Below are 22,549 nucleotides of genomic sequence, written 5' to 3' on the forward strand. Positions count from 1 at the left end.
TTTCCAAGTACGGCACTAATAGGATTTTATCTGAAGATTTCTTAAAATAATGTATCAAAAGTCTTTCTATATTTTCTTAGGATATAAATTTTCAACCAAGAGCACTAATACCCAAAGACCAATTTTCCTAAAGCTATAAACTCCAACTCGAGGAGAGGTATTAAAAAACAGGTATGGAAAAATTTTACATGAATCTTATAACTAGAATCTCATAAAACAATAACTAATATGACAAAATCTTACAAAAGTCTCATAGAAGGAAGTCTTACAAAAATACCATTCTTCTATTTCCATTCAATTGTTTAATTATTCTAAAACTTATCTTTAATAGTTAAAGTTTAGGTGTAAACACAAATAGTTTAATTGTCACTTGATTCAACTTATTTCCTCTATTATAAATAAAGACTCATTTTATAGCAATTCTTTTCTATTCGGTTTCAGGTGTTGCACCCTGGTAACCAAACCTGCACATCAGTTACACCAGTTTAATTACAATTTCCTTAAGTAACAATTAATTCGAATGCAACCCATCCAGCAATCGTCCAATGCCGATAGCATGAAGGGAATGCCAGATAAAGATGAGCTATTATCAGCTGCCTATAGGTATGGAATGCACAGAGTTGTCATTTCTTAATCTTACACAGCATCCATGATAATACCACAACTTTTCCCTCCTGATTCACGGGAAGCACCATCATCAGGCCTGTCATTGGTGTCTTCGTCAAGGTTCTCATCTCCAACCATATCATTGGAAAATTTATTCTCTGATGTATTCCAGTCCTCTATTCTCGGATCTTGGTTGCCAATCTCTACCATGTCACAGGCAGATGGACTTACATTGATTGCTAGTTCCTCTTTAGTTGCAGAGTCCAATGACAAGATCCCTGTAGATTCTGAGTCAATGTCCATCAACTCAACAGGTACAGTAGCTCCACTAGGTGCATCACCAATGCTAGAATTCCTACAATATACAGTTTGTTGCTCACCTAAAGTTAAGCTTGATGCCCAATTCTCAGTGACCTCTTCAGCATCTCTACAGTCATCACCAATGCCATTTTCAGTTACTAGGAGTTCAATCACATCCAATTTATCAAATTCACAAGTTGCACTTATGCCACTGTAACATTCAACTCCATTGTCCATTATGTCTATGGCCAAAGAACCGGCCCCATCGTTTGACTCTCTTTCAACAGTTAACAGTCTATCTGGGGACGTAGAGTCTACTTCAAATTTTGTGACACTAGCAGTCTCGTCTAGAGCATTAGACTGAACAGCATCTCTGTTGACAAAACCAATGTCAACACGGTATCCATTTTCCATCCCAGATTCTCTCATGCTAGTAAGCCCTCTGTCCCCTCCACCTGATATGCTGCTGACACAGGCTCCATTGACATTGGCTGAAGGTTGCTGCACTGGAGCAGACCCTGCTTTAGAAGCTACCTTGAAAGTTTGACTACGTCTTGGATTCAAGTTTGTTGTTAACTGCGCCTGTGCACAGATAGCTAGAGAAACTGCTTGATCTCGAATCAAAGAATCATGAACTGCACTGTGAAGCATGTTAATCAACATCTGATTATATTGAAAGAGGCTTATTGATGGCAGAGCTAGTCCCTTGCTATGAAAAAACTGGGAAACCTTGATCACATGCTTGCAAAGGTTGCCCATCCTTGACCAATCACAATCACAAATACCAAATTCCGAACCCGGGTTCTTGACAATATGGACTTTTTCTGCATTATTTTGACTAGTGACCTTTGCATAACTATGCTCCAAAATGACACTGGAGTCTGGAATCTGTGATGCACGGCGCCAAAACGTTAAACCACTCTTCCACTCATCTTTCTGGTATCTAGCAAAGTCATCTTTCCTTGAATACTCATCTAGCCAGTAGTATGAATGCACCTTGGTGGCTAACTTATCGACAAGCCAATCAGCACGTGGATAGACACTTGAGTCTTTCTCATTAAGTAACCTGCGGTTCAACTGATGATGATAAAACTCTAAGGCTGCAGATGTTTCTTGGCTAGCAAGAGGAAGAGTCTTCAATGCCTTGATCCATGATCCTGCAAGCCAAAGTCAAATTAGAATATAACAAGACAGATAATAAAAGAACATTTCCAGTAAACAATTCACTGGCTAGGCATTGGAGGAGAACAAACTACCGAATTACTCAATTCAGAATTAATGGGACTTTTATGTTTACCTTATTATGAGATTTAACAGCCACGTTGAAGGCATGAAGATTAACATTTCCTTTAGAAAATAGACATTAATATAATTTCATATGTAAGTTTATTGAAAGTAAGTATTCCTTAACAATAATAGATGACGTCTTGCACAGAAGATGAAAAACTAACAGATACAAGATCTAATGTTTGTCAACCTCAACCTGAGTCCAAAACCTGATTTATAACCAGATCCAAAGTCAGAACCTAATTTCACATCCAACACTGATGTGGATCCAGTCAAGTCCTTAATTTTCTCAACAAATGTTGCATCTGAATCCAAGCTGGATCCATCTGCCAGTTTAACATCCTAATCTTAGGTAATAAAACCATGTCAATTCAACCAACCAATTCTGGGGAGCCATGTTGCCTGGAAGTAATCCATGAAATCTGTGCAATCAACAAAATCTTCCATGAAATTCTCAAACAAATCTGCATCACCATTTTCTCTGCAAATATTGTTTATTGCTTTTCCAAGGTGTCTTGACATCTCAACACACATCTCAGTTTCTGCACACCGTTTTATGAGGTTCTTATGCCAGGCATGACGAACTCGCCAAAAGCTTATCATAACAGAACACTGAAACACATCCCTGAAGAAGAAAACATACACAAAAGAAACAATGTTCATATAAAATTCAGAGATATAGAGCACAAAGAGACAAGAGTGAAAGGACTAACCTAATTGCAAGAACATCAACAGAAGGGTCATCAACTATAAAACCAGCCAGTTTCCATGTTGGATCTTTTGAATGAACTCGATCATAAAGAGCCCTAATCCACTTGTGCACCTCCCAACTCGCCACTCGTGGTGTTATTATCCAGGCTACAGGGAGTGCTTTATTGTTTGAGTTGAAAACAATGAGACTGTGAAGTGCATACTGGAGATTATGCCATAAACAAGGAGTGTTATCTTCATCTTTTTGTAGATTTAAGTAGTGAATTAAGTAAAAAATACCAAACAGACCTTCAATTTATTCGTTCCAAACCTAGAATCTGAAGCCACAATGCTGCGGTTCCCATACCGAATCATCTGTTGTAACTGCCACTCTGTCTGGATTCCCACAACAAATGGGTCTGAATCAGAGAATTCCTCATAGAAGAAAATGTTATTGCGGTGATCTTCAACCCATACACCGAGGCTAACCACATCATCAGACTCAGACTCATATGAGGACCGCCTTATCCGCCTCTCTAATCTCCGTACATATCTGTGAGTGAGAAGATCATCTCTGTTTGCTGGTCCACCCTGCTTCTCCACTGATTCAGTGTGCCGCTGCATTATGGTTTCCACAGGGACGCCAACATATAACAGAGATTGAACACGAAGACGTAACTCATCAGAGATGTATGGAGCATACATGGCACGAGTACCAATGGCTTTCTCATCCATGGGGCCATGGCATGGCTTTCCTTGCTTGTCTATGTGTTTATCCTGATTGTATATGATAAGGGCAACTGATGGCTGAGCTATTAAACGTTTTACAATGAAGTGGCAAACACAACCTCTCTTCGTATTTGGTCGACCAGCAGCAGTCTTCCTCTTGGCATTATAGACTCGGCTAGGCCGAATAACTCCACCTTTTCTATGATCATCTGGCCCAAATGAACACCAATACCTGAGGATTCCATTAATACTATTAATTAAGTGCAATAGAGAGTTAATATGTGTATATACCTCTTAGATACAGATAAAAGAATAAGAAACTTACAATATGTATTCAAGGATACCATCAACCTTTGGCTTGTAGGCTGTCTCTGTGGACCTTCTCCTCCTTGCTTCAACATGAAATCTAGTAGGACATTCCTTGTTGGATTGCTCACCCCTCACAAAGTCATCCACTCTGGTAAAAGGAATGAGAGAAACTCTGTCAACTGAATCACGCCAACCATCCACTTTAGACCATACTAGATCACCAGCTGAAAATTCAAGAGTTGGTGGGCTCTGTACAGGAAGAGTCAATATCTCATCCCATCTAGCCATCTGCACAAATCCCAGGCACATGATCAGAAAAGGAAAGGGGTTTCCTCCACCATACATTGTTATGTCCCTTGAAATGTTAGGCTTTCCTCAACCATGCTTTGTTATGTTTATGTTGAACTGTTAGATTGTAAATTGTAATCATCCTGAATAACTTGTACCAATTACCTAACAAGACAATAATATTCCATCCACACCACAAAAGATGTATCTACCCCTGGACAGTGAGAATTTCATCCACGATCAAAATGTAAGAATCTAAGATGTTCGTTTTAATGAGGGTCTCTACCATATATGAGGAAAAGACATAATTATTTACCTCCAAGTTCACTAACACAAAACAAAAAATTCCCTTACTGTGACAAGAAATTGGTCAAAAACTTAGAACGGACCAAACAAAAATGCACCAACAAGTAATTCGGTAGAAATTATTTAGAAAGGCCTGTTAAAAAATTAGGTAGAATGCGACTATGGTAACAAGATTGAAGAGACAAGCAGTCCTACTTCAACAACAAGCCAATCAAGCAAAATAATAAAGCTTAAGTCTCAAAGTTGACAAGAAAACCCAAGAGAGAATACATGACCAAAGCAGCATATATTTTACTCGACCAACTGCAAAGAGTTCAACTTTAATAACATCCAGATAAAGAAACCCAAAATACAATAGCCCCAAGCGAAAGCAGAATGCGATATCCAAGAGCAAGAGCAACAGTTGAGAAAACAACGCACGACCTCGTAAGACAGCAGAATACTACTCTGGTGTCCAAAAGCATAGCGCAAACAAAAGGACTTCAATAAACTTCATTGTAAGTGAATGATAGTCCTTTCACCCAGAGACAGAACAGAATGAACACCCAAAACTTATGTAAGAATAAATAAATAAATAACGTGGAAGGGGAAAGTATTTTCAATTGCCACGATAATAGCCTTCTAGTCAAATAGCTCTCCACCCGCTTGCTGTCAACATTGTTTGCAAAGGCACCCACACTAGAGCTCCAAAACAAGTGGCAACGCTCTATGAGTTACTGGGAACGAAACACTCAAAAGAATAGATACAATTCAATAACAGCAACTACTTGAAAGAGGAGAATAACGAAGACTCTGGGAGAGGATATAATGATGGACAACGCTCTATGAGTTACTGGGAACGAAACACTCAAAAGAATAGATACAATTCAATAACAGCAACTACTTGAAAGAGGAGAATAACGAAGACTCTGGGAGAGGATATAATGATGGAGAGAGGGGTACCTGAATCGGCGATCGGACAGGGTGGTTGATTCTCCGGGCGGCGACAGTGGAGTTCTTCTATAGGCAACGAGGGAAGAGTTATTGCAACGGGGGTGGAGTGTTGAGGGTCGGGGGCAGCATCATCGTCAGAAGCAGAAGCATCAGCTCGAAAGGGATTATAATTAATCGGGGAGGGCTCGGGTTTTACAGGGAACCTGACCCATGCCCACCCTTACATGCTATGATGCACACCATTCACAATGGTCCATGGGGCGAGGGCTTCGGCTAACCTTCAGGGAAAATCTGTGAAGGTCCAACATGACTTTCCCTTCCATATATGTAGGTTATATTATTTTTTTTATAAAAATATTTAAAATTTCATTAAAAAATCCGTTCTTGAGGAAAGAAAATTTTCAGTTTGTAAAATAAATAAATGGATTTTGGTCATTGGTAGGGATGCACATTAAGAGATTAAAATTTGTGAAGGTCGTGAGATGGGTCTTTCATGTCCTCTTATGTAGGTCATTATTATCTTTTATATTTTTTAAAATATTTAAAATTTCATTAAAAATCCTTCCTTATGGAAAACAAAAAGTTTTGTTTAAAAATAAATAACACTTATATATATTATTAGCGAGACATTAGTCTCAAAATCCTAATCAACCAAGTTTTGATGATAATAAACACTTACGAACTAATCCAATGCTTTAAGATTTTGAACAACATTGAAAACCTAATTCAAGACTCTAGAAAATAGATCATTTGAACACCCTAAAATAGATCAAGGCAGGAATTAGCGTGTTAGACCAGACTACTACCAACCCAATTCCCAAAAGCAGAAAAACTTTGTCGAAAATCATCCACTAAAACTATTTGAATGCCCAATCGAGTGGTGATGCGACAACATGCATAGGCTGACTTTTCAACATTGCTTGAAGCCCATTTGGTATTCAAAATTTATAACTAACCTATCTTCGTACTCAGCAACTCAGGATATACATGTTAAGTATTTTATAGAATTTTTTTATTGTGTGTGTGTGTGTGTTTTTTTTTTATGGTCAAATTTCTTAGCGGTGGGAGTTTGCTTATTTAAGTGAGTCTTTGCACGTATTTGCTTCTTGATTATTCTATAATAGCCACGACACTTTCCTAAGTACTCTTTCATTTTCTACTCACATTTGGAGATCAAAATCTCGATTTCTAGGCTCATCTCTTTTGAGTTCTAAAAAGTTAAGAGCCCAACTCTCTTATCTTTGAATCTATGTTCGTATTTGTTTTTGTGCTAAACTCGTGCACATTAAGTTTCAAATCATTCTTAATGTTTAACAATGCCTTTGGAGCTCAAGTTTTCAAGTATATTCCTCCAATGAGTTATGTTTTGGATGCGTGAAACTAAACTGATTGTTTACTTTGAAAGTCTTGTTTGTGCTTGTTTAATCCTTATTGAACACATGCCTGATTACTTTCAAATTAATCGTGTATGTTCAACTATTGATTTTGTGCCCGAACTTTAAAAAGTTGTTTCCACTGTGAGTCCTCTTATATGACTGAAATTTTATATTGTGTTCTAAGTTATTTAAAAGAGCATCATATTTTTCAAATTAAGCTTAAGTTTGAGTTGCTATACAAAGTTACATTAGGATTGGTGTAATTTGTTTTAGGCTTAATTGTTGTCATAGGCTATTAAGAGGTGTGTTATATTGTAAAACAAGTAATCCTTACTAGTGTTGATTAGAAAATCTTTGTGTAGTAAAATCCAAGTTGTAAGCTCACAACAAATTATAAAGCATGTATGGATGAGGTTATCTAGTGGAATCTCCCTTGTGCGTCTAGGCTTATGTAGCCTATAGAGGCATTATAAAATCCCTTGGGACTAGGCTTTCATAGCCCAGTTGAAAATTCCCTTTTGTGGCCTATTCCTGTGTAGCCTACTGAGATTTAAATTTGTGTAGCCTAACTAGTTGTTAGAAACAATTGAGCAGGAGAGTGTAGTAAATTAGTTTGTGTGGCCAATTGAGTGGCATTCCATCTTGTCTTAGTACCGGTGTAACTTGAGCCTTCTAGCATTCGTTGTAAGTGTAAGTCAAGATAGGGTTATGAACCACTATAAAAATTGTGGTATTTCTTGTGTGAATTATGTGTCATACATTGAACTTTGTTTTGTATGTCAAAAAATGAGAATTCCACATAGGTTGAGTGAGGTGTGTGTTATACATTGGTCTAATTAGTTTTTTTGGCTCATTGGATTAGTTTTATTGGATTTTGAATACATAAAAAACTAAACAAAAAATAAAAAATAAATATAAGTTTGCCCATTGCATTAGTTTCAATAGGTTCATGGGTACTATGTGCAATTTTTTAAACTTGTTTCTTGTTTATTGGCAACTTAATATGAAAGTAACGCTTTAAACAAATAAATTAACTATAATAAAAACATGGATTACAATAGTAGTTTACAACTCAAATTCAAATTGTTAATTTATTCTTGAAGTGTTTTTCACTTTGGAATTGAATTCACTATGTCAACAACCAAATGATATCGATATAATAAAGGCCAAATTAAATCAATGGTCGACAAAGGGACTTGCAACAGTTCAATGGCTACAATAGTCAGTTACAACAATACCTACACAAGGACTTTCAATAGTCATTAGGCTACTAAAGTCTAGACATAAAGGTATTAACCGAAACCCACAAAAGCTATTTTAAGCAGCTAGATAGGATACACAAACCTAAACTCATAAAGGGATTTTTTAGCAGCTAGCTCGATACACAAATCTAGTCCCACAAAAGGATTTTCAGTAACTGAATTAAAACCACAAAAGCTTTCCCAAATGAGTTGAGGATTTGGTCTTAGCCTACATAAGGCTTGATCGAGTACATGCAAAGGTCACTTAGTTCATGAACCAAGTACATGCAATGGTTACTTGATTACAATGTATCTTTTTCACAAGGCCTCTCAAGTCATTTTACAATCTAAGCTCAACCACAAATGTACCCAAAACTATATGCCCAATCTATGTGGTAATCAACTTAATTCATCCTTTAAGACTTGTTTTTAAAACATGAGTCACATGTATAAACTATAGGATTGGTTTTGAAAATTGGGCGGGGTGGATTGGATATTTTATTGAAGCACATACAAAAGTTTTCAAAGACCAAGATCATATGTACTTGATTTTTGAAATGCAGCCTAACAAGCCAAAGCTAGTTCAAATGATTGTTCTAGAGTATGTGAGATGATTAAAAGTAGAAGGACAACACTACTAACACTGTTAAGAGATGAAAAATCATGGATATTTAAATAAAAGCATAGATATTTACCACTTTCTACAAATCTAAGAGCAAGCCCTTCAAGAATCTAATTCGAACTTCATAAATTGGTTTTAAAGTGTAATTGAGATTTCGAGTGGCCTAAGGCATGATGACCATTAGTCCTCAAATTGTTTGATGCAAAAACAACTTAATTGGAGGGTATCTCAAAGTTCTAAAATCTACTGGTTGAATTGTGAAAGAGAAACTGTCCTTTTGTAAAATTCGATGAAAACACAATTAAAAATCATAAGAAAATATTTTGAAATTTCTTCTTGAGTTTTTCATCTCATACCTAGGTCACTTACAAACTTTGGTGACCTATAGAAGCTAAATTAAAGCTTGAAAATCCTGATTTGCATGTTATGGGTTCAACTTGATTGATTAACTCAATGAACTCAATCAACATTTATTCTTCTGCTATAGAATTTGGTTTGGTTGATCAGCCTACTTTCAGTAGCTTTCTGATTTTGCATCTTTTTTAATCAAATGGCTTAGAAAATTGAATCGATATCTAGTACATTTCTGAATTAAAAACTTGATAGATCAAGCATTGGTCAAAACTTGACTTGGTCGATCCAATGTTCTAGTATCTCTCTGCATTAAAATCTTAGTCAAATACTTGATCAATCAAATTTATGTTAGCACCTTGCTCCACAAACTCCTTGACTGATCAACCTTCTTAGTTTGATCAAATTTAAGTAGCCTGTTGAGTTCATTTTTATTCAGTAAACTTGTCTCCAATATATTCATCTGTCATTTCTTGTTAGAATGAAGATCCCAATTTGAATACCCCACGCTTCTAAGGCGATATATTGATTTAAGAATTTTTTCACCACCTTTCTATAGCTAGAATGATTTTTTGAGATAATCTCTAACCAACACCCAATTTTACATGTAGAAGAGTTGTTGCACAATAGTAAAGTTGCTAGGGGTTCCTCTCCTAGCTACAAGAAGGAAATCGTAGGGCACGTACAACAACTCACTTCAGACTCAAAGCTCCAAATATATAGGAAAAAGGAAAGGCCACGTACAACAACCCTTGCAAGTAGAATGAATGTAAGGGAAAGGTCCATTTCCCCTTTATATATAAATATATATATATATATATATTTTTATATATATATTTATATATGGGAGGCTAGTGAAGTGCAACAATCCCCTTCAAATCAAAACTCTAAAATAATAGAAAAGATCAAAGGCCATTCCCTTGCATGTAGAATGAATGGAAGGAAGAGGCCCCTTTACCCTTTGTGTTTTTCACAAAAAAAAAATATGGGGGACTAGTGGTGGGAGCCTCATTGGCTATTCCCTTATGTTATGTGAAAGATGCATGATGACAAAGGCATGAGTTTCTATTATAAGTAGAAAAAGGGAAAGGAGAAAAGGTCCATTTTGTCATTCTCCGTTTTGGGATTTATATGTATTCATAGCAACATACCAATTTAATAACTAGTTTCAGCCAAAACAGTCCACTTTTTTATTCGATATTTGTTCTCCTTTTAAAAATATTATTTCCATTTTGATATTTTTTCCTCTTTGGGTGAACTTTCCAAAATAACCACAACTGACTCATATGATTGCAACGTCTTTCATACTTTTTTTCTAAACATGTATTTGATGTTTTTATCTATTCAACCAACAAATGAGATAAGTGGTTTGGATGGATCATGTGTGTCATTGGCCCAAGGGAATAAACTAAGATGCATATGACCCAAGGCACTTCTTTTATATGGGAGGGGAAAAGAATACATACTCGGGTATCGAAAAACATGATAGTGTCGAAGCCTTGGTGAGCAACATTTTGGATGATAAATGAGTCCTCAAAAAACTGTCTAAATAGAGAGGGAGAAGATGAAAATCACCTGGATTGTGATTTTCTTCTGTGTTTTGTGGGTATTTGTGTAGACTTGATCCTAGCTCCGATTAGACACCCTCTTTTCTTTTACCCGGCCCCTTTTTTATTTAATGATCAAAGCATCTCACATACCTTTTGGATTTAGAATCCCATGACAAAGTCCTCGACCAAGGTGGTGAGAGAAGAGAGAAAGAAGAAGAAGAGAAGAAAGGAGAGGGAGAAAGAAGAAGAAAAGAAGAAAGGAGAGGAAGAAAGAAGAAAAGAGAGAGACGAGTAGAAAGAGATGGAGAGAGAGAGAGCTTGAGAGAAGAGAGAAAGGCTAGGGATGAATTTGAGAGAAGAGGAGAGATAATGATCTACCCCATGCCTTGAGCCTCTATTTATAGTTGTGGAACGAGGTTTACAATGACTACAATGCCCTTAAGGCTACATTCTTTGTAAAAGAAAATACATAAGTAGACATACATCATCTTCTTTAATTACACCCTTGTGTCATGCTTATGGGAAGACCTTTTAATTACCTCCTTTGCCACCTTCTTGACGTGGGGGAGGTATTTACTTTGATGCCACTTCGAGATATCTTCCAACACTCTCCCCCAAGATGCGGGAGAAAAAATATCGTAGGTACCCAACTTGCCGTATATAGTGTTTAAAATCTTAAATGTAACTGGTTTCATAAGAATGTCTACCACCTGCCCTTGTGGTGAAACATGCTTGAGAGATAAAGTGGCAGTCTACTTCAATGTGTTTTGTCTTCTTGTGGAAGACAATATTTGAAGTGATATGAATAGCCTCCTAGTTGTCGCAATATAATTCCGTAGAAACTCCTTTATAGAATCTCAATTCAGTAAGAAGGGATCTGATCCATAGAAGTTCAATGATTGTGTGGGTCATACCTTTGTACTCTGCTTCTACACTAGACCTCGTAACAACATTCTCTTTTTTACCTCCAACTAAGGTACAATACCTTGAAGGGGACTTCCTATCATTAGGTGATCTAGCCCAATCTGCATTCGAAAAACCTTCTATGCTGAAGTAGCCATGATTCTTTTAGAGAAACCCTTTCCTTGAAACTTCTTTTAAATATCTCAGTATCTTCTCTAAGGCTTGCCAATGGGTAATTTATGGTTTGTGCATATACTGACTCAGTACACTTACTGCATATGATATATTTGGTCTGGTCACTGTGAAGTAAATAAGTTTTCCCACAAGTTTCTAATATTTACCTATATCAACATCTTCTCTAGAGCCTACACATAATTTTGTATTGGCATCCATAGGAGTGTCTGTTGGTCGACATCCCATCATCTATGTATCCTCTAGTAGACCCAAAACATACTTCCCATGAGATAATACAATCTCATGCTTATTGGATTACCTCATTACCCACAAAATATTTTAGAAGTCCAAGATCCTTCATTTTAATTTTTTTTTTTTTTTTTTTTTGCATATCTTCTCTTTGTATTATTTTATGCTATCTACGTCATTGCTAGTTAAGACGATATCATCCACATAAACTGTTAGTAATAATTTTCCCTTTAAGGTCGTTAGAAGATATAGGCAAGCTTGGGTGTTATTGTTGTAATTATCTTATATTTTTTGTCTCTTCCTCACTCCACAAGGGTGAAGGGTATACTTGTAATATTGATAATTTTTATCCTCTATTATGAATAAAGCTTAAGGGTAAAGATTTGGATTAGTTCCATAACCCTAACTCTCCCCCCACTCATCCGCTGCTCTCTCTCTCTCAACCGTCCTCTTCTCTCTTTCTCAATCATCCTCTCTCCTTCCTTCTCTCTTCTCCTCCTCCTCTCTTCTTCTCCTTCTTTCTTATCCTCTTCATTCTCTCAACCTTGAAGACCTGGTAGTAATGGAATCCTATAAACTACATGGTATCAGAGCTACATTTTTAGGACTCCATCTGAATCTCATACTTGTGCTCGATGGATTATTTGTTGTCATGATGAATCACCAGCAGCCCAAGAGTCCTAGTACTTATTATTTTCTTGGCGTTTCCACCTCCATACCTAGCTTTTAATATTTAAAATTATATATTTACAGAAATATCTTTGAGTCTACTTTCCAATTAAAAAATAATTTCGGAAATTGGAGTTTTCTAAAAAATGAAATCTATTTTTGAAGTAGCAAAGATTAAACTGCAAAAGTGGTTCTAGCAGTAGTAGACAGCTTCAAGTTTTGAACTGTTTTACGCCATCAAGAACGAGACTTTATATGGAGAATTATGAAATATATGTAAGTCTATTTTCTTACCTATTCATCCAATTCTCAATTTGAGTTTTATAAAGGGAGATATCAATCTCGAAAAAGTCAATGGTCGGGCAGGCCAAAGAAGAAAGAGTACTCAGTTCGACCAAATTACCAAGTCTGAAATCTATTATATTCTTCATCTAAAAGAAAAGGTATTTGTGAATTTTTTTATCCTTTCCTTGAGGCCTTGAATATGTGGTGTCTATGCCTCTTTTATGCATGATTTTTATATGGATTTATCTTACATGAAACATCCCCCTTACGACGAAAAAGTTTCGGTCTTTCCATGATCTTACAAGTTATGAGTGGAAGTATCTTCCAGATGTTATGCTGCTATTTCTCCTTATTAAATGCCCACTTTATATGATGAATTGATGTGCATGAAATGTTGGAGCATTGATGATGAATTTACTCCAGTTTGTTGTCGTCAAACAAAATAGCAAACACTAGTTTGCTCTCAGAAATTTGAGTCAAGAACAAGAGGAGAAGGGGCAGCAGCAGAATGATCCCCTTTGCTTGTTTATGTTTCGTCTATTGCTTGCCTTTGGTGCATCAGTTTTTTTGAGTTCTGAAGCCAGAACCTTACCTGGATGTGGATTCAGGAAACATATTGCTATTGTTGGTTTGATTTTCCATGATTGCAGTTTTGAAATAGGCAAGTTGCAAGATAGAAAGTTATCTTGACTCAATCAGAATCCTCAAGATTGAAAGTTACCTTGCTTCTCATCATTATTTTCGGCAACCTTTCTTGATTTAAATGGGATCCATTACAAATTAATCTAACAAAGTAGCTTAGCTTCAAAGCTTACTCTCCTCTTTGGTTTCCTTTTTAGAGATAATTACATCAGCCATCAAGTAGTAGCCGATTTGTTATCTTGACTCTCGAGTTCTTGATCACAGCAGGAGCAGCTAGACACCTTGTCTCCTTCTTTGGCTTGAGGAATCCTTGCTGCAACTCTCAGACCCAACAACATTGAGTTTAGATTTTTTTTTTTCCAGAAGATTGACAAACACTCGGTTCAAATTATTATTGGTTGCTTCTTACTCGGTTAAAGCTTATCACTTGGTGTACATCCTTTTTATTTACTGTTGCACTTGCTGAAAATTATTTCTTGTGTCTTTGTTACACTAAAAGGACCTTTATTATTTCCCTGATATCTACGACTATATAACACCAGCTATAAGATGTGCTACTAACTCTTTACCGAGACTACTATTGTGTCTCTTTGATTGAGACATTAGTCCTAGATTGATTACTCTCGTTTGGGTATTGCTTGATATACAAAAAATTTAAGGTAGCTCTATGATGGCTCCTAAAAACACTAAAGGCAAGAAGATCATATCTATAGAAGAGTTTGAACTACTTTAAAAGATAAAGCATATGATGACCATTACTAGCAACCAGGCCTCCCTAAATGAGGCTTCTCTTATTGTTGCTACTACTATACTAGCTACAGTTTCAGGTACATCTCCATCCTGGATTATAGACTCCGAGGCCTCTGAGCACATGACTGGTAATGGTTTTAGCTCTTCGGTTCTATATCTTCTTGCTTGACTGACAAGTTTGTTTCTAAAGCAGATGAATCTTAAACCAAGGTGCACGGGGTGGGGTTCACATTTGCTATTCTACCCTTTGTTTGAAAGATGTCCCTTTTGTTCTTGAGTTTCCCTTAAATCTTGTATCCGTCAATCAACTAACAAAGAAATTTAATTATTCCATTACTTTTTTCCCTACTTTGTGTGTTCTTCAGGATCTAAATACAAAACATGATATTGGTGGAGGCCATGAATGAGGGGGGTTCTATTATCTTGATTCGCCAACACTCATAGCCACATCTAGTGCTCAACATATGGCTCTTCAGTGGTTCAATAGATTAGGCCATTCATCCATACAGTCTGTCAAACAGATGATTCCTTCCTTACATTCTCTTTCCAATCTGAACTATGAAGATTGTCAAGTAAGTAAACACCAATGCAATACTTATTCCCCTTGAGGTGAAAGCAAAGGTGTTGCTCCATTTTCCTTAGTTCATACTGATGTGTGGGGACCTATGAACATCTCTAATGTTTCCCGTTCCAAGTACTTTGTTACACTTGTTGATGATTTCTCTAGAATTACATGGTTGTTCTTGTTAAAAGAAATATCAGAGGTCTTACCCCTTTTTAAGTCTTTTTGTGCCATGGTGTCTACTCAGTTTAACACTACCATGAAGATCTTTCGATTAAATAATGCCAAAGAATATATGTCAATAGACTTCCAATCCTTTTGCAATAGTAAAGGCATCATTCACCGAACTTCTTGTGTCTACACACTACAACAAAATGTTGGCTGAAAGAAAAATAGACATCTGCTTGATGTTGTCTGAGCTCTACTACATCATATGTATATACCTCATTTCTACTTACCACATGTCATCCTTCCAGTCGGTTATCATATTAACAGGTTACCTTATTTGGTGTTTGGCAATAAGACACCATATTTTCATCTGAGCCTTTTTCTCTTCCTTTGAAAGTTTTTGGTGTACCTATTTTGTTCATGTTACCACCCATACTACTAAATTGGATCCCAGGGGCTCTTAAATGTATTTTTTTAGATACTTTTGTGCTCAGAAAATATATGTATGTTACAATCTTTCTCTCAAGAAGTTGTTTGTCTCTAGTGATGTGATATTCTTTGAACAACAACCTTTCTATTCCTCTACCAGTGCCCTACCTAGTTTTTCTACAACAAATGAGTTTCCTAAGCCTATTGTACCAATTGATGACTCAGTAGATCATGGTCGTGATGATATACCTACTCTGCCCCCTGAAGAGGAAATTGTTTGTCCTTTGCTATGAGGATTTCCTTTAATTACTGTATATTTTATTAGAGGTCATATGGAATCAGTTGTCCCTCTTGATGTTGTAGAACTCTCTGTTTCATATTAGAACCCTTCTTCTATTTCTTCTACTTCTTTGTTATATTATATATATTTCCTTCAAAAGAAATCTTAGAAGCTATTAGAGATTATTACATTATACAAAATTGAGGGGCTTATCAAGTCTTATCCTAATTGGCAAGTGAAGTCTTATCCAATAGATGACAAAAACGTAGGAGAAAGGATTGGGTTCAACTATAGAGAAAAAATATTTGTGATAAAAACATGCAATCAAATGTGAAAGAATCTACATGTGGTGGTTGCACGCTATTGATGAAGTTCTAAAGTCTTCAAGTTGTGAAATGCTTTCTCCTTTACAATTACTTTGCTTACAACTAAAGCCCAATTAACACCATAAGAAATTTCTTGGCCTTGCCTAAAAATTCAGAATTTAAACAATATAAAACTTTTTTAAAAGTGCACCCACTAAAACCACTACTAAGCCATCAATAAGAGATACTTCTTAGTCAAAACAATGTTTCCAAGATAGTCATATTATAAAGATATGAGAATCAAACATACGTACACCTGGCAAAATAGTTGTAGAACAAAAAATCATTTTGTAGGTCCTTCCAAAGATCAAGGGTCATAACAGTTATATCTAGGAAAGAGAAAAAGTATAAGAAAACATAAGAGATATATGTTGGACATCAAAGAGGAGCAGAGATATATAAAAGGAAAACCAACTCATTTCAAGTCTATGTAGCCCATAATTCATCACACATAAAAAACCAGAATGAATCAAAACCAACTTTGCCAATCCTCCCCAAACAACAAACAGAGAGAAAAGGAATGAACCCTAATAAACAACCAATTGTACCAAACTACCACATTCATAAGAGTACACTACCAACCACACCAGCCACAAACCTACCAGATCTCTACACAACTTGCACCAAAGTGTTGCTATAGTAGTTAAATACGCATCTAGCTTTACAAAAGTTGAGCCCAAAATCTACTATACACGACACCAAATGCAAGAGTCAATTGGGAATTGAACCCAGTATTTTCAGATAAACTGGTGCCTTATCCATTAGGTCGCTAAGTCTCAAGCACAATTGATGACACATCTTCTTGCATCAACATTAAGAAGGAAAAAAATTAGTATGATGAGAATGATGAAAATTATTTGGGAGAAATAAATTCATCACCTAAAATGAAATCCACTAGTTGTACCACATTATATTAAATTACAACCCATTTGTTATGTATGGGAGCACTCTACTTAATTGGAATGAAATGTACAAATTTTACTAAATTGTTCCAATGTACCTAATATTGCTAGTGTTTTTCAAGTTAAAATGGTGTTCAAAGGCCAAAGATGCTCCACAACATATCATAACTGCAAAAAGAAAATAAAAGAAAACATTGCATCATGTTTTCATAAAAAATGAAATTAAAATAATTGAAGCACAAAAGTTGGTAGTTGGTAAGATTACTCAATTAACTACTGTAAAGCCTCCTATCAATTCCAAAAGTCAAGAACCCTTTTTTCTACATTAGAATTTTAAATACGTTAAATGACAAATTCTTTGATTAGGCATTTCTGGAGTCAATTGAAGTATAGTTTTGACAACCACATGTGAGAATACATAAAACATGCATTGGACTTTCAACCACTTGATATATACCCGATCTAATACAAAAGCCTCTTATCTTACCAAGTGACGTGTAATAGTTTCAATCATATCATGGATAACCACTGTGGAGTTACTTTCAACATGAAGCAAATCAACACTAACAAATACTCGGCCCCAAGACCTACCATGGAAGTTACATTCCCAAAAGACATTGTCTTTCCTCAGAAAGTTAAGAAATTGTGAAGTTACACTGTCTAGATAATCTTAGACACGATTCTTGGGTTAGTAATCAGCTTAAACACTTAAATCAAACATCACAACCCTGTGAAGATAGTCCAAAGCCATTGAACGGTGGTTTTATCCTGCATAAAAGAAGAAATACATTCAATGAACTTGAACTTTGACTAACTATCCTGGTGCTCAGATTGAAGATAAAGTTGCAAAACTTACTCTAAGATGCTTGTAGAGGTGCTCCATATGGGGAGAAAAGTTATTGTTGAATATTTGTGGATCACCATGAAAAAGAAGCAGGGAAACAAGAGGATAACCCACCTGAAACATAAACACTTCTGCTAAGGCAAAACTGCTAATAGTCATGATAAAATATATACTTATAGATATCTCAAAAGGTTATAACTAGCAAAATCCGCTCTTCCTTTCAGTTTTATATAGTTTCACTAAGCTCATATTTGCTAGCTGTGATAGCCACACCAAATGAAATCAAACTTTTCTGCTTGTTAAGCTATAAAAACCACATCCATGCTAACCACCACCACCACCACCCCACCCCCCATATATGTTTGTGACTTTGTGTTAATATGTCCTAGATCAATGCTACTTCCTATACAATTATTAATAATTATACAGTAGTACAATGACTGTCCAAGGTATTTTAAAAAATTGCATGTTTCTAAGCTTGACAAAAGCTTAAGTAGTGTTCCTTAGTAGGGGTGGCTTCGAACCGAGTCGGCTCGCGAGCCGCTTGAGTTCAGCTCGGCGCCGGCTCGGTTCGATTTGTTATATTTTGAGTTCAAGCCGAGCTCAAGCTCAAAAATGGGCTCGTTTAGATTAACGAGCCAAGCTCGAGCAAAGCCAGGATCGGCTCACCAGTTTGCGAGCCGACTCGTTAATTTAACGAGTAATTCGGGGATCGGGGGATTTGGAAAATTTTCTGGAAATGTCTCTTCCATTTCGTCTTGTTGCCTGTGAAACCCATACTTCGCTCTACCGTTTCAGCATGATTTCTCACAAAAATCGTTGTCCGTCGATAGGTATTCAGGGGAAATGGGGGATTTGGTCTTCAAATCTCTCGTTCTCCCTCTCCCTCTTCGATTCCTCTATTTCTTCCTCTGCGATTTCTTTCTCTTCTTCCTCTGCGACTTCTTTCTCTTCTTCCTCTTCAATTTCTTCATCCAAAGTTCTTCCTCGCCGACGAGACGAAAGCGATGGTCCGACGGAAGGAGGTAAGATTTTTATTTAATCTTCTAGTTTTTTTTTCGTCGCCGACCTAACCCTACAAAATCTCTAATTCTCGCTTCGTTTCAATAGTGCTCCTTCATTATTGGAAAGACTTTTTGGATATCTGAACGGCGAACACTCTGTTTCTGTAAGTGAAATGTTCTGTATTAGAATACAATTATGCCTAAGCAAAGATAACGATCTATTTTTTTTTTTTTGCAGATATTTGCAGCTAAAAGTTTTCTTGAACTTACAGAGTACACTCGGGAAGAAATCCTTGGAAGAAACTGGCGGTATAAATTTTATTTCATGATTTTGAGTGTTGATAACATACTTTGTTGACTGTTTGATATATTGTCATGGTTTAGGAACTTTTTTGGTTCCAGTCCAGTCTTGTGTCTTAGATTTGTAAAAGGTTTATATTTTTTCTATAGTACATAATTAGACAGGAATATAATAAAATTATCTACTGCATAAGAAATGGATGTTGGACTGTTATGTTTTTGTAAGATGTTCAAACCAACTTAGAATTTCAAACAAATGGAATTTCATTAGTTATTCCACATAAAATAATTTAAAAAGTTTTCTGTTCAATGTCAGGTCTTGGTGTGTGATAAGATATTCATTGTAAGTCTCAGTACATCAAAACTTTCCTTGATGCTGTTAACATGCATGGAATTAAAACATAAGGATCAGAGAGGAGATAAGAGATGGACAGGTGAAAGGAAATGAGAGAAGGAAAAATGCTTTGAGTTTAAGAGGTCACATGTATTTCTATTATGATTTATTTATCCGTTATGCTTTTAATGTCATTTGTTGGCTTACACGGTTTCATACACTTTTCATGTAATGTATTTGGTGGCTGGTCATGTCTTTTGATTTATCTATCTTCTCTTCATTCACCGTCTGTTATTGATGAAATATAAATTTCCTATTTATGTAAAGTTGGTTTTCACATGAAAAGCATAATTTGAAGGTATTATTTTCTTATCATCAGATTGTTGGATAAAACTGTTACAGTCCAAGTGTTTCTGAAAGTCATTATAATATTTTAAAAACCTTTTTTTTCCTTTCACTTTACTAGCATGTATCTAGGGAAATAAGCAATAGTTGGGTTGGAGTTTTGGAATTCAAATGAACACTTAAGCAAGGAGAAACAACAGATAAACTATCCACGAGCACAAAAAGTGATACTGAATCTAGATTATTATCCTAGGTATTGCTTTTTACTTGTATATGTCTGAAGAACAAAGGCCATCATTATATTATTGTGAATTGAAATATGCTACTATTACTTTATACTAATTCTTTGTACATCATTACTCGGCCTTAGTACACAACAATTCCTTTTGATATTTTTTCTAGTTTAATATGTAAGCAAGCGGGCATTCATGATTGCCTATAATCTCTGAGCGTTGAAAAGTTTCATACTGTGGTTGAAGGTGCAGGAAAAGTTGTTGGTTTGTGGGTCAGATGGAAACTCTGTGTTTAACTTTGAGCTCTTGCATTTTTTGAAGGAAGAGATATAATTATCTAAATTACCATTAATTCAGAGGAACAGTCTATACTGTGAGGATGGTGGATGGTAGATGGTGCAGGGATTCTTCTCAAGCATTAGGTTGCAGTTCTTGGAATAAAAGAAGCTATTTGGATGTTTATGAACCACTTTAGTGGGGTTCTTTACTCATTTACAGATGCTTTTAGTAGACCTAAATTGTTGTTGATTGTCTAGTATGTTTCCTTGGATCTATTGAGGGTTTCTCTGGTCATGTCTTAACTAGGAAGAAATTCTTAAGAAACATGTGCTTAATTTGTGAGAGAATCAACTTCAGGCTGTGTTGTTGAATTTATTAGTCGTGGTACTGTGTATTTTAAAGTTCTTGCTAGCTACCTAAAATGAGTGAAAGATATCTTGTGCTCCTAAAAGAGGATTACATTTCATAATGTTTATAGCACATGGTGAAATCATTTATAATTAGTATGTTTGAAGTGCTAATTAGCATTCCCACCTTTTCATGTTAAACCGAGATTGGCTAGTGAAAGATCCGAATATTAGAAACTCAAATGGGATATTTTATGTTCTCTATCAATGGGGCATGATTTTGCTTTATTGTTCCCGATATTAGGCTGAAGTGTACATGACTGAATTGAAAAACGATTTTAGTCCGCTTACCCACCAATGTTGTTGATGGTTCTTGAAGGAACAGATAACTTTCGTTCACCATCTTCTTTTTTTTCTATTTCTGTTCACTGTCATTATATTATGCTTAGGTTATTAAGTTAAAGTTTATAGCAAAGTTGTACTACTGTAATGTGTTGATTGCTATGGGATTCAAATTGGTTACTATAATAATCATGTAAAATATCAGTGATGGTGGTAGAGTAATAGACTCATATCGTTCTTCTTTGGCCCCAAATACAGTTCAAGCTTTGATTTGTGGCAATGATTGGGTTTGGGTTTTTCACGGTGTAAAGAAAAAACAAAAGATGAATTTCTTTGATTAATTATTTATTATGATATTTTTAGTTTTATTTATTAAAATTTTGTTTTATGATTATAGCCTGAGAAAAAGAGTGTAGAGATAATACTACCAGCTACATGATTTTTCATATTTCTCTCATCATGGTAATTTTAATATTTTTAACGACATTAAGTAACTAGTAGTGGAAGAGTATTTTTTTATCTGGCAATAACTAATTTTATTTTTTTTGTTTTTGTCATTGGTGGAGATTTTGTTCATGTAGGGACGTATATTATTTTCTAACATGAAGAGAAACAACTATAGTTTGTAAATTTATAATGGATTTATAGTTTTTATTTGGGTGATTGTAAATTGATAGTGATATTTCATTTAATTTTGTTGTGTTTAATTATTGTATGGAGTTTATTTATAATGTTATGCAGTGTATGGAGTGTTTAGACTATTTTATGGAGTGTATAAACAATTTCATGGAGTGTTTATGGAATGTATAGACAATTTTATGGAGTTTTTATGGAATGTATAGACAATTTTATGGAGTTTTTATGGAGTGTTTATGGAGTGTTTATGGAGTGTTTATGCAGGTTTTATGTATATTGATTATGCTCAATTTTAAGTAGAGGTCATGCCAAATTTTATACAGGTATTATATACATAGATTATACTGAATTTTAAGAAGAGGTTATGCCCAATCTTATACATGTATTATATATATAGGTTATGCCTAATTTTATGTAGAGGTTATGCCCAATTTTATGTAAAATGTATGCATAATTTTATATACAATTTATTTGATATATATTTTTTGAAAAGTTTAAAATGTATGTTGAGGCTCGAACTCGATTAAAAATTTTGGGTTTGAGCTCGATAACAATTTTAGGCTCGAGACGAAGCTCGGTTCGAACATAGGCAGGTTCGGGCTCGATTTGGCTCGATGCCACCCCTATTCCTAAGTCAAGAGAAGATTTTTGCTTCTAGATGATAAGTAGAGTAAAACTGAACCCAAGTCGAGCTTTGCAACCTTACTTATGGAGCTAACCTTTAATGGGGATGCACATATTCAAGGAAGCACCAAAAAGACTTATTATTATGTGTTTACTATGTTTTCCCTTCCCTTTGCAGCCATTCAGGCAAAGGCCCAATCAAAGAAAAAGTTGTTTTAGTTTTAAAAATTAATTCCACTTAATAACATCATATTGTGACTTGGACAAAATGAGCCAATATAAGCACTTTTTCATT

At 35.5% G+C, this 22,549-nt stretch overlaps 1 protein-coding gene across 1 annotated transcript; it reads right to left on the bottom strand.

Annotated features, from left to right (window-relative positions):
* Positions 1–382: 382 nt before the first annotated feature.
* Positions 383–5,557, bottom strand: LOC137948293 (uncharacterized). The gene is made up of 6 exons (XM_068794330.1): positions 5,458–5,557; positions 3,938–4,209; positions 3,193–3,844; positions 2,907–3,106; positions 2,574–2,818; positions 383–2,063 (listed from the first exon to the last, which is right to left on the bottom strand). Exons 2-6 carry the CDS (start codon positions 4,207–4,209, stop codon positions 637–639), a joined length of 2,796 nt encoding a protein of 931 aa, XP_068650431.1. The 5' UTR covers positions 5,458–5,557; the 3' UTR covers positions 383–636.
* Positions 5,558–22,549: the final 16,992 nt, after the last annotated feature.

This window comes from Aristolochia californica, unplaced genomic scaffold, assembly GCF_029961685.1.
Source record: "Aristolochia californica isolate CCGP_79_NKW_82.1479 unplaced genomic scaffold, dmAriCali1.0.hap1 SCAF_13, whole genome shotgun sequence".
Taxonomy (NCBI): Eukaryota; Viridiplantae; Streptophyta; class Magnoliopsida; order Piperales; family Aristolochiaceae; genus Aristolochia; species Aristolochia californica.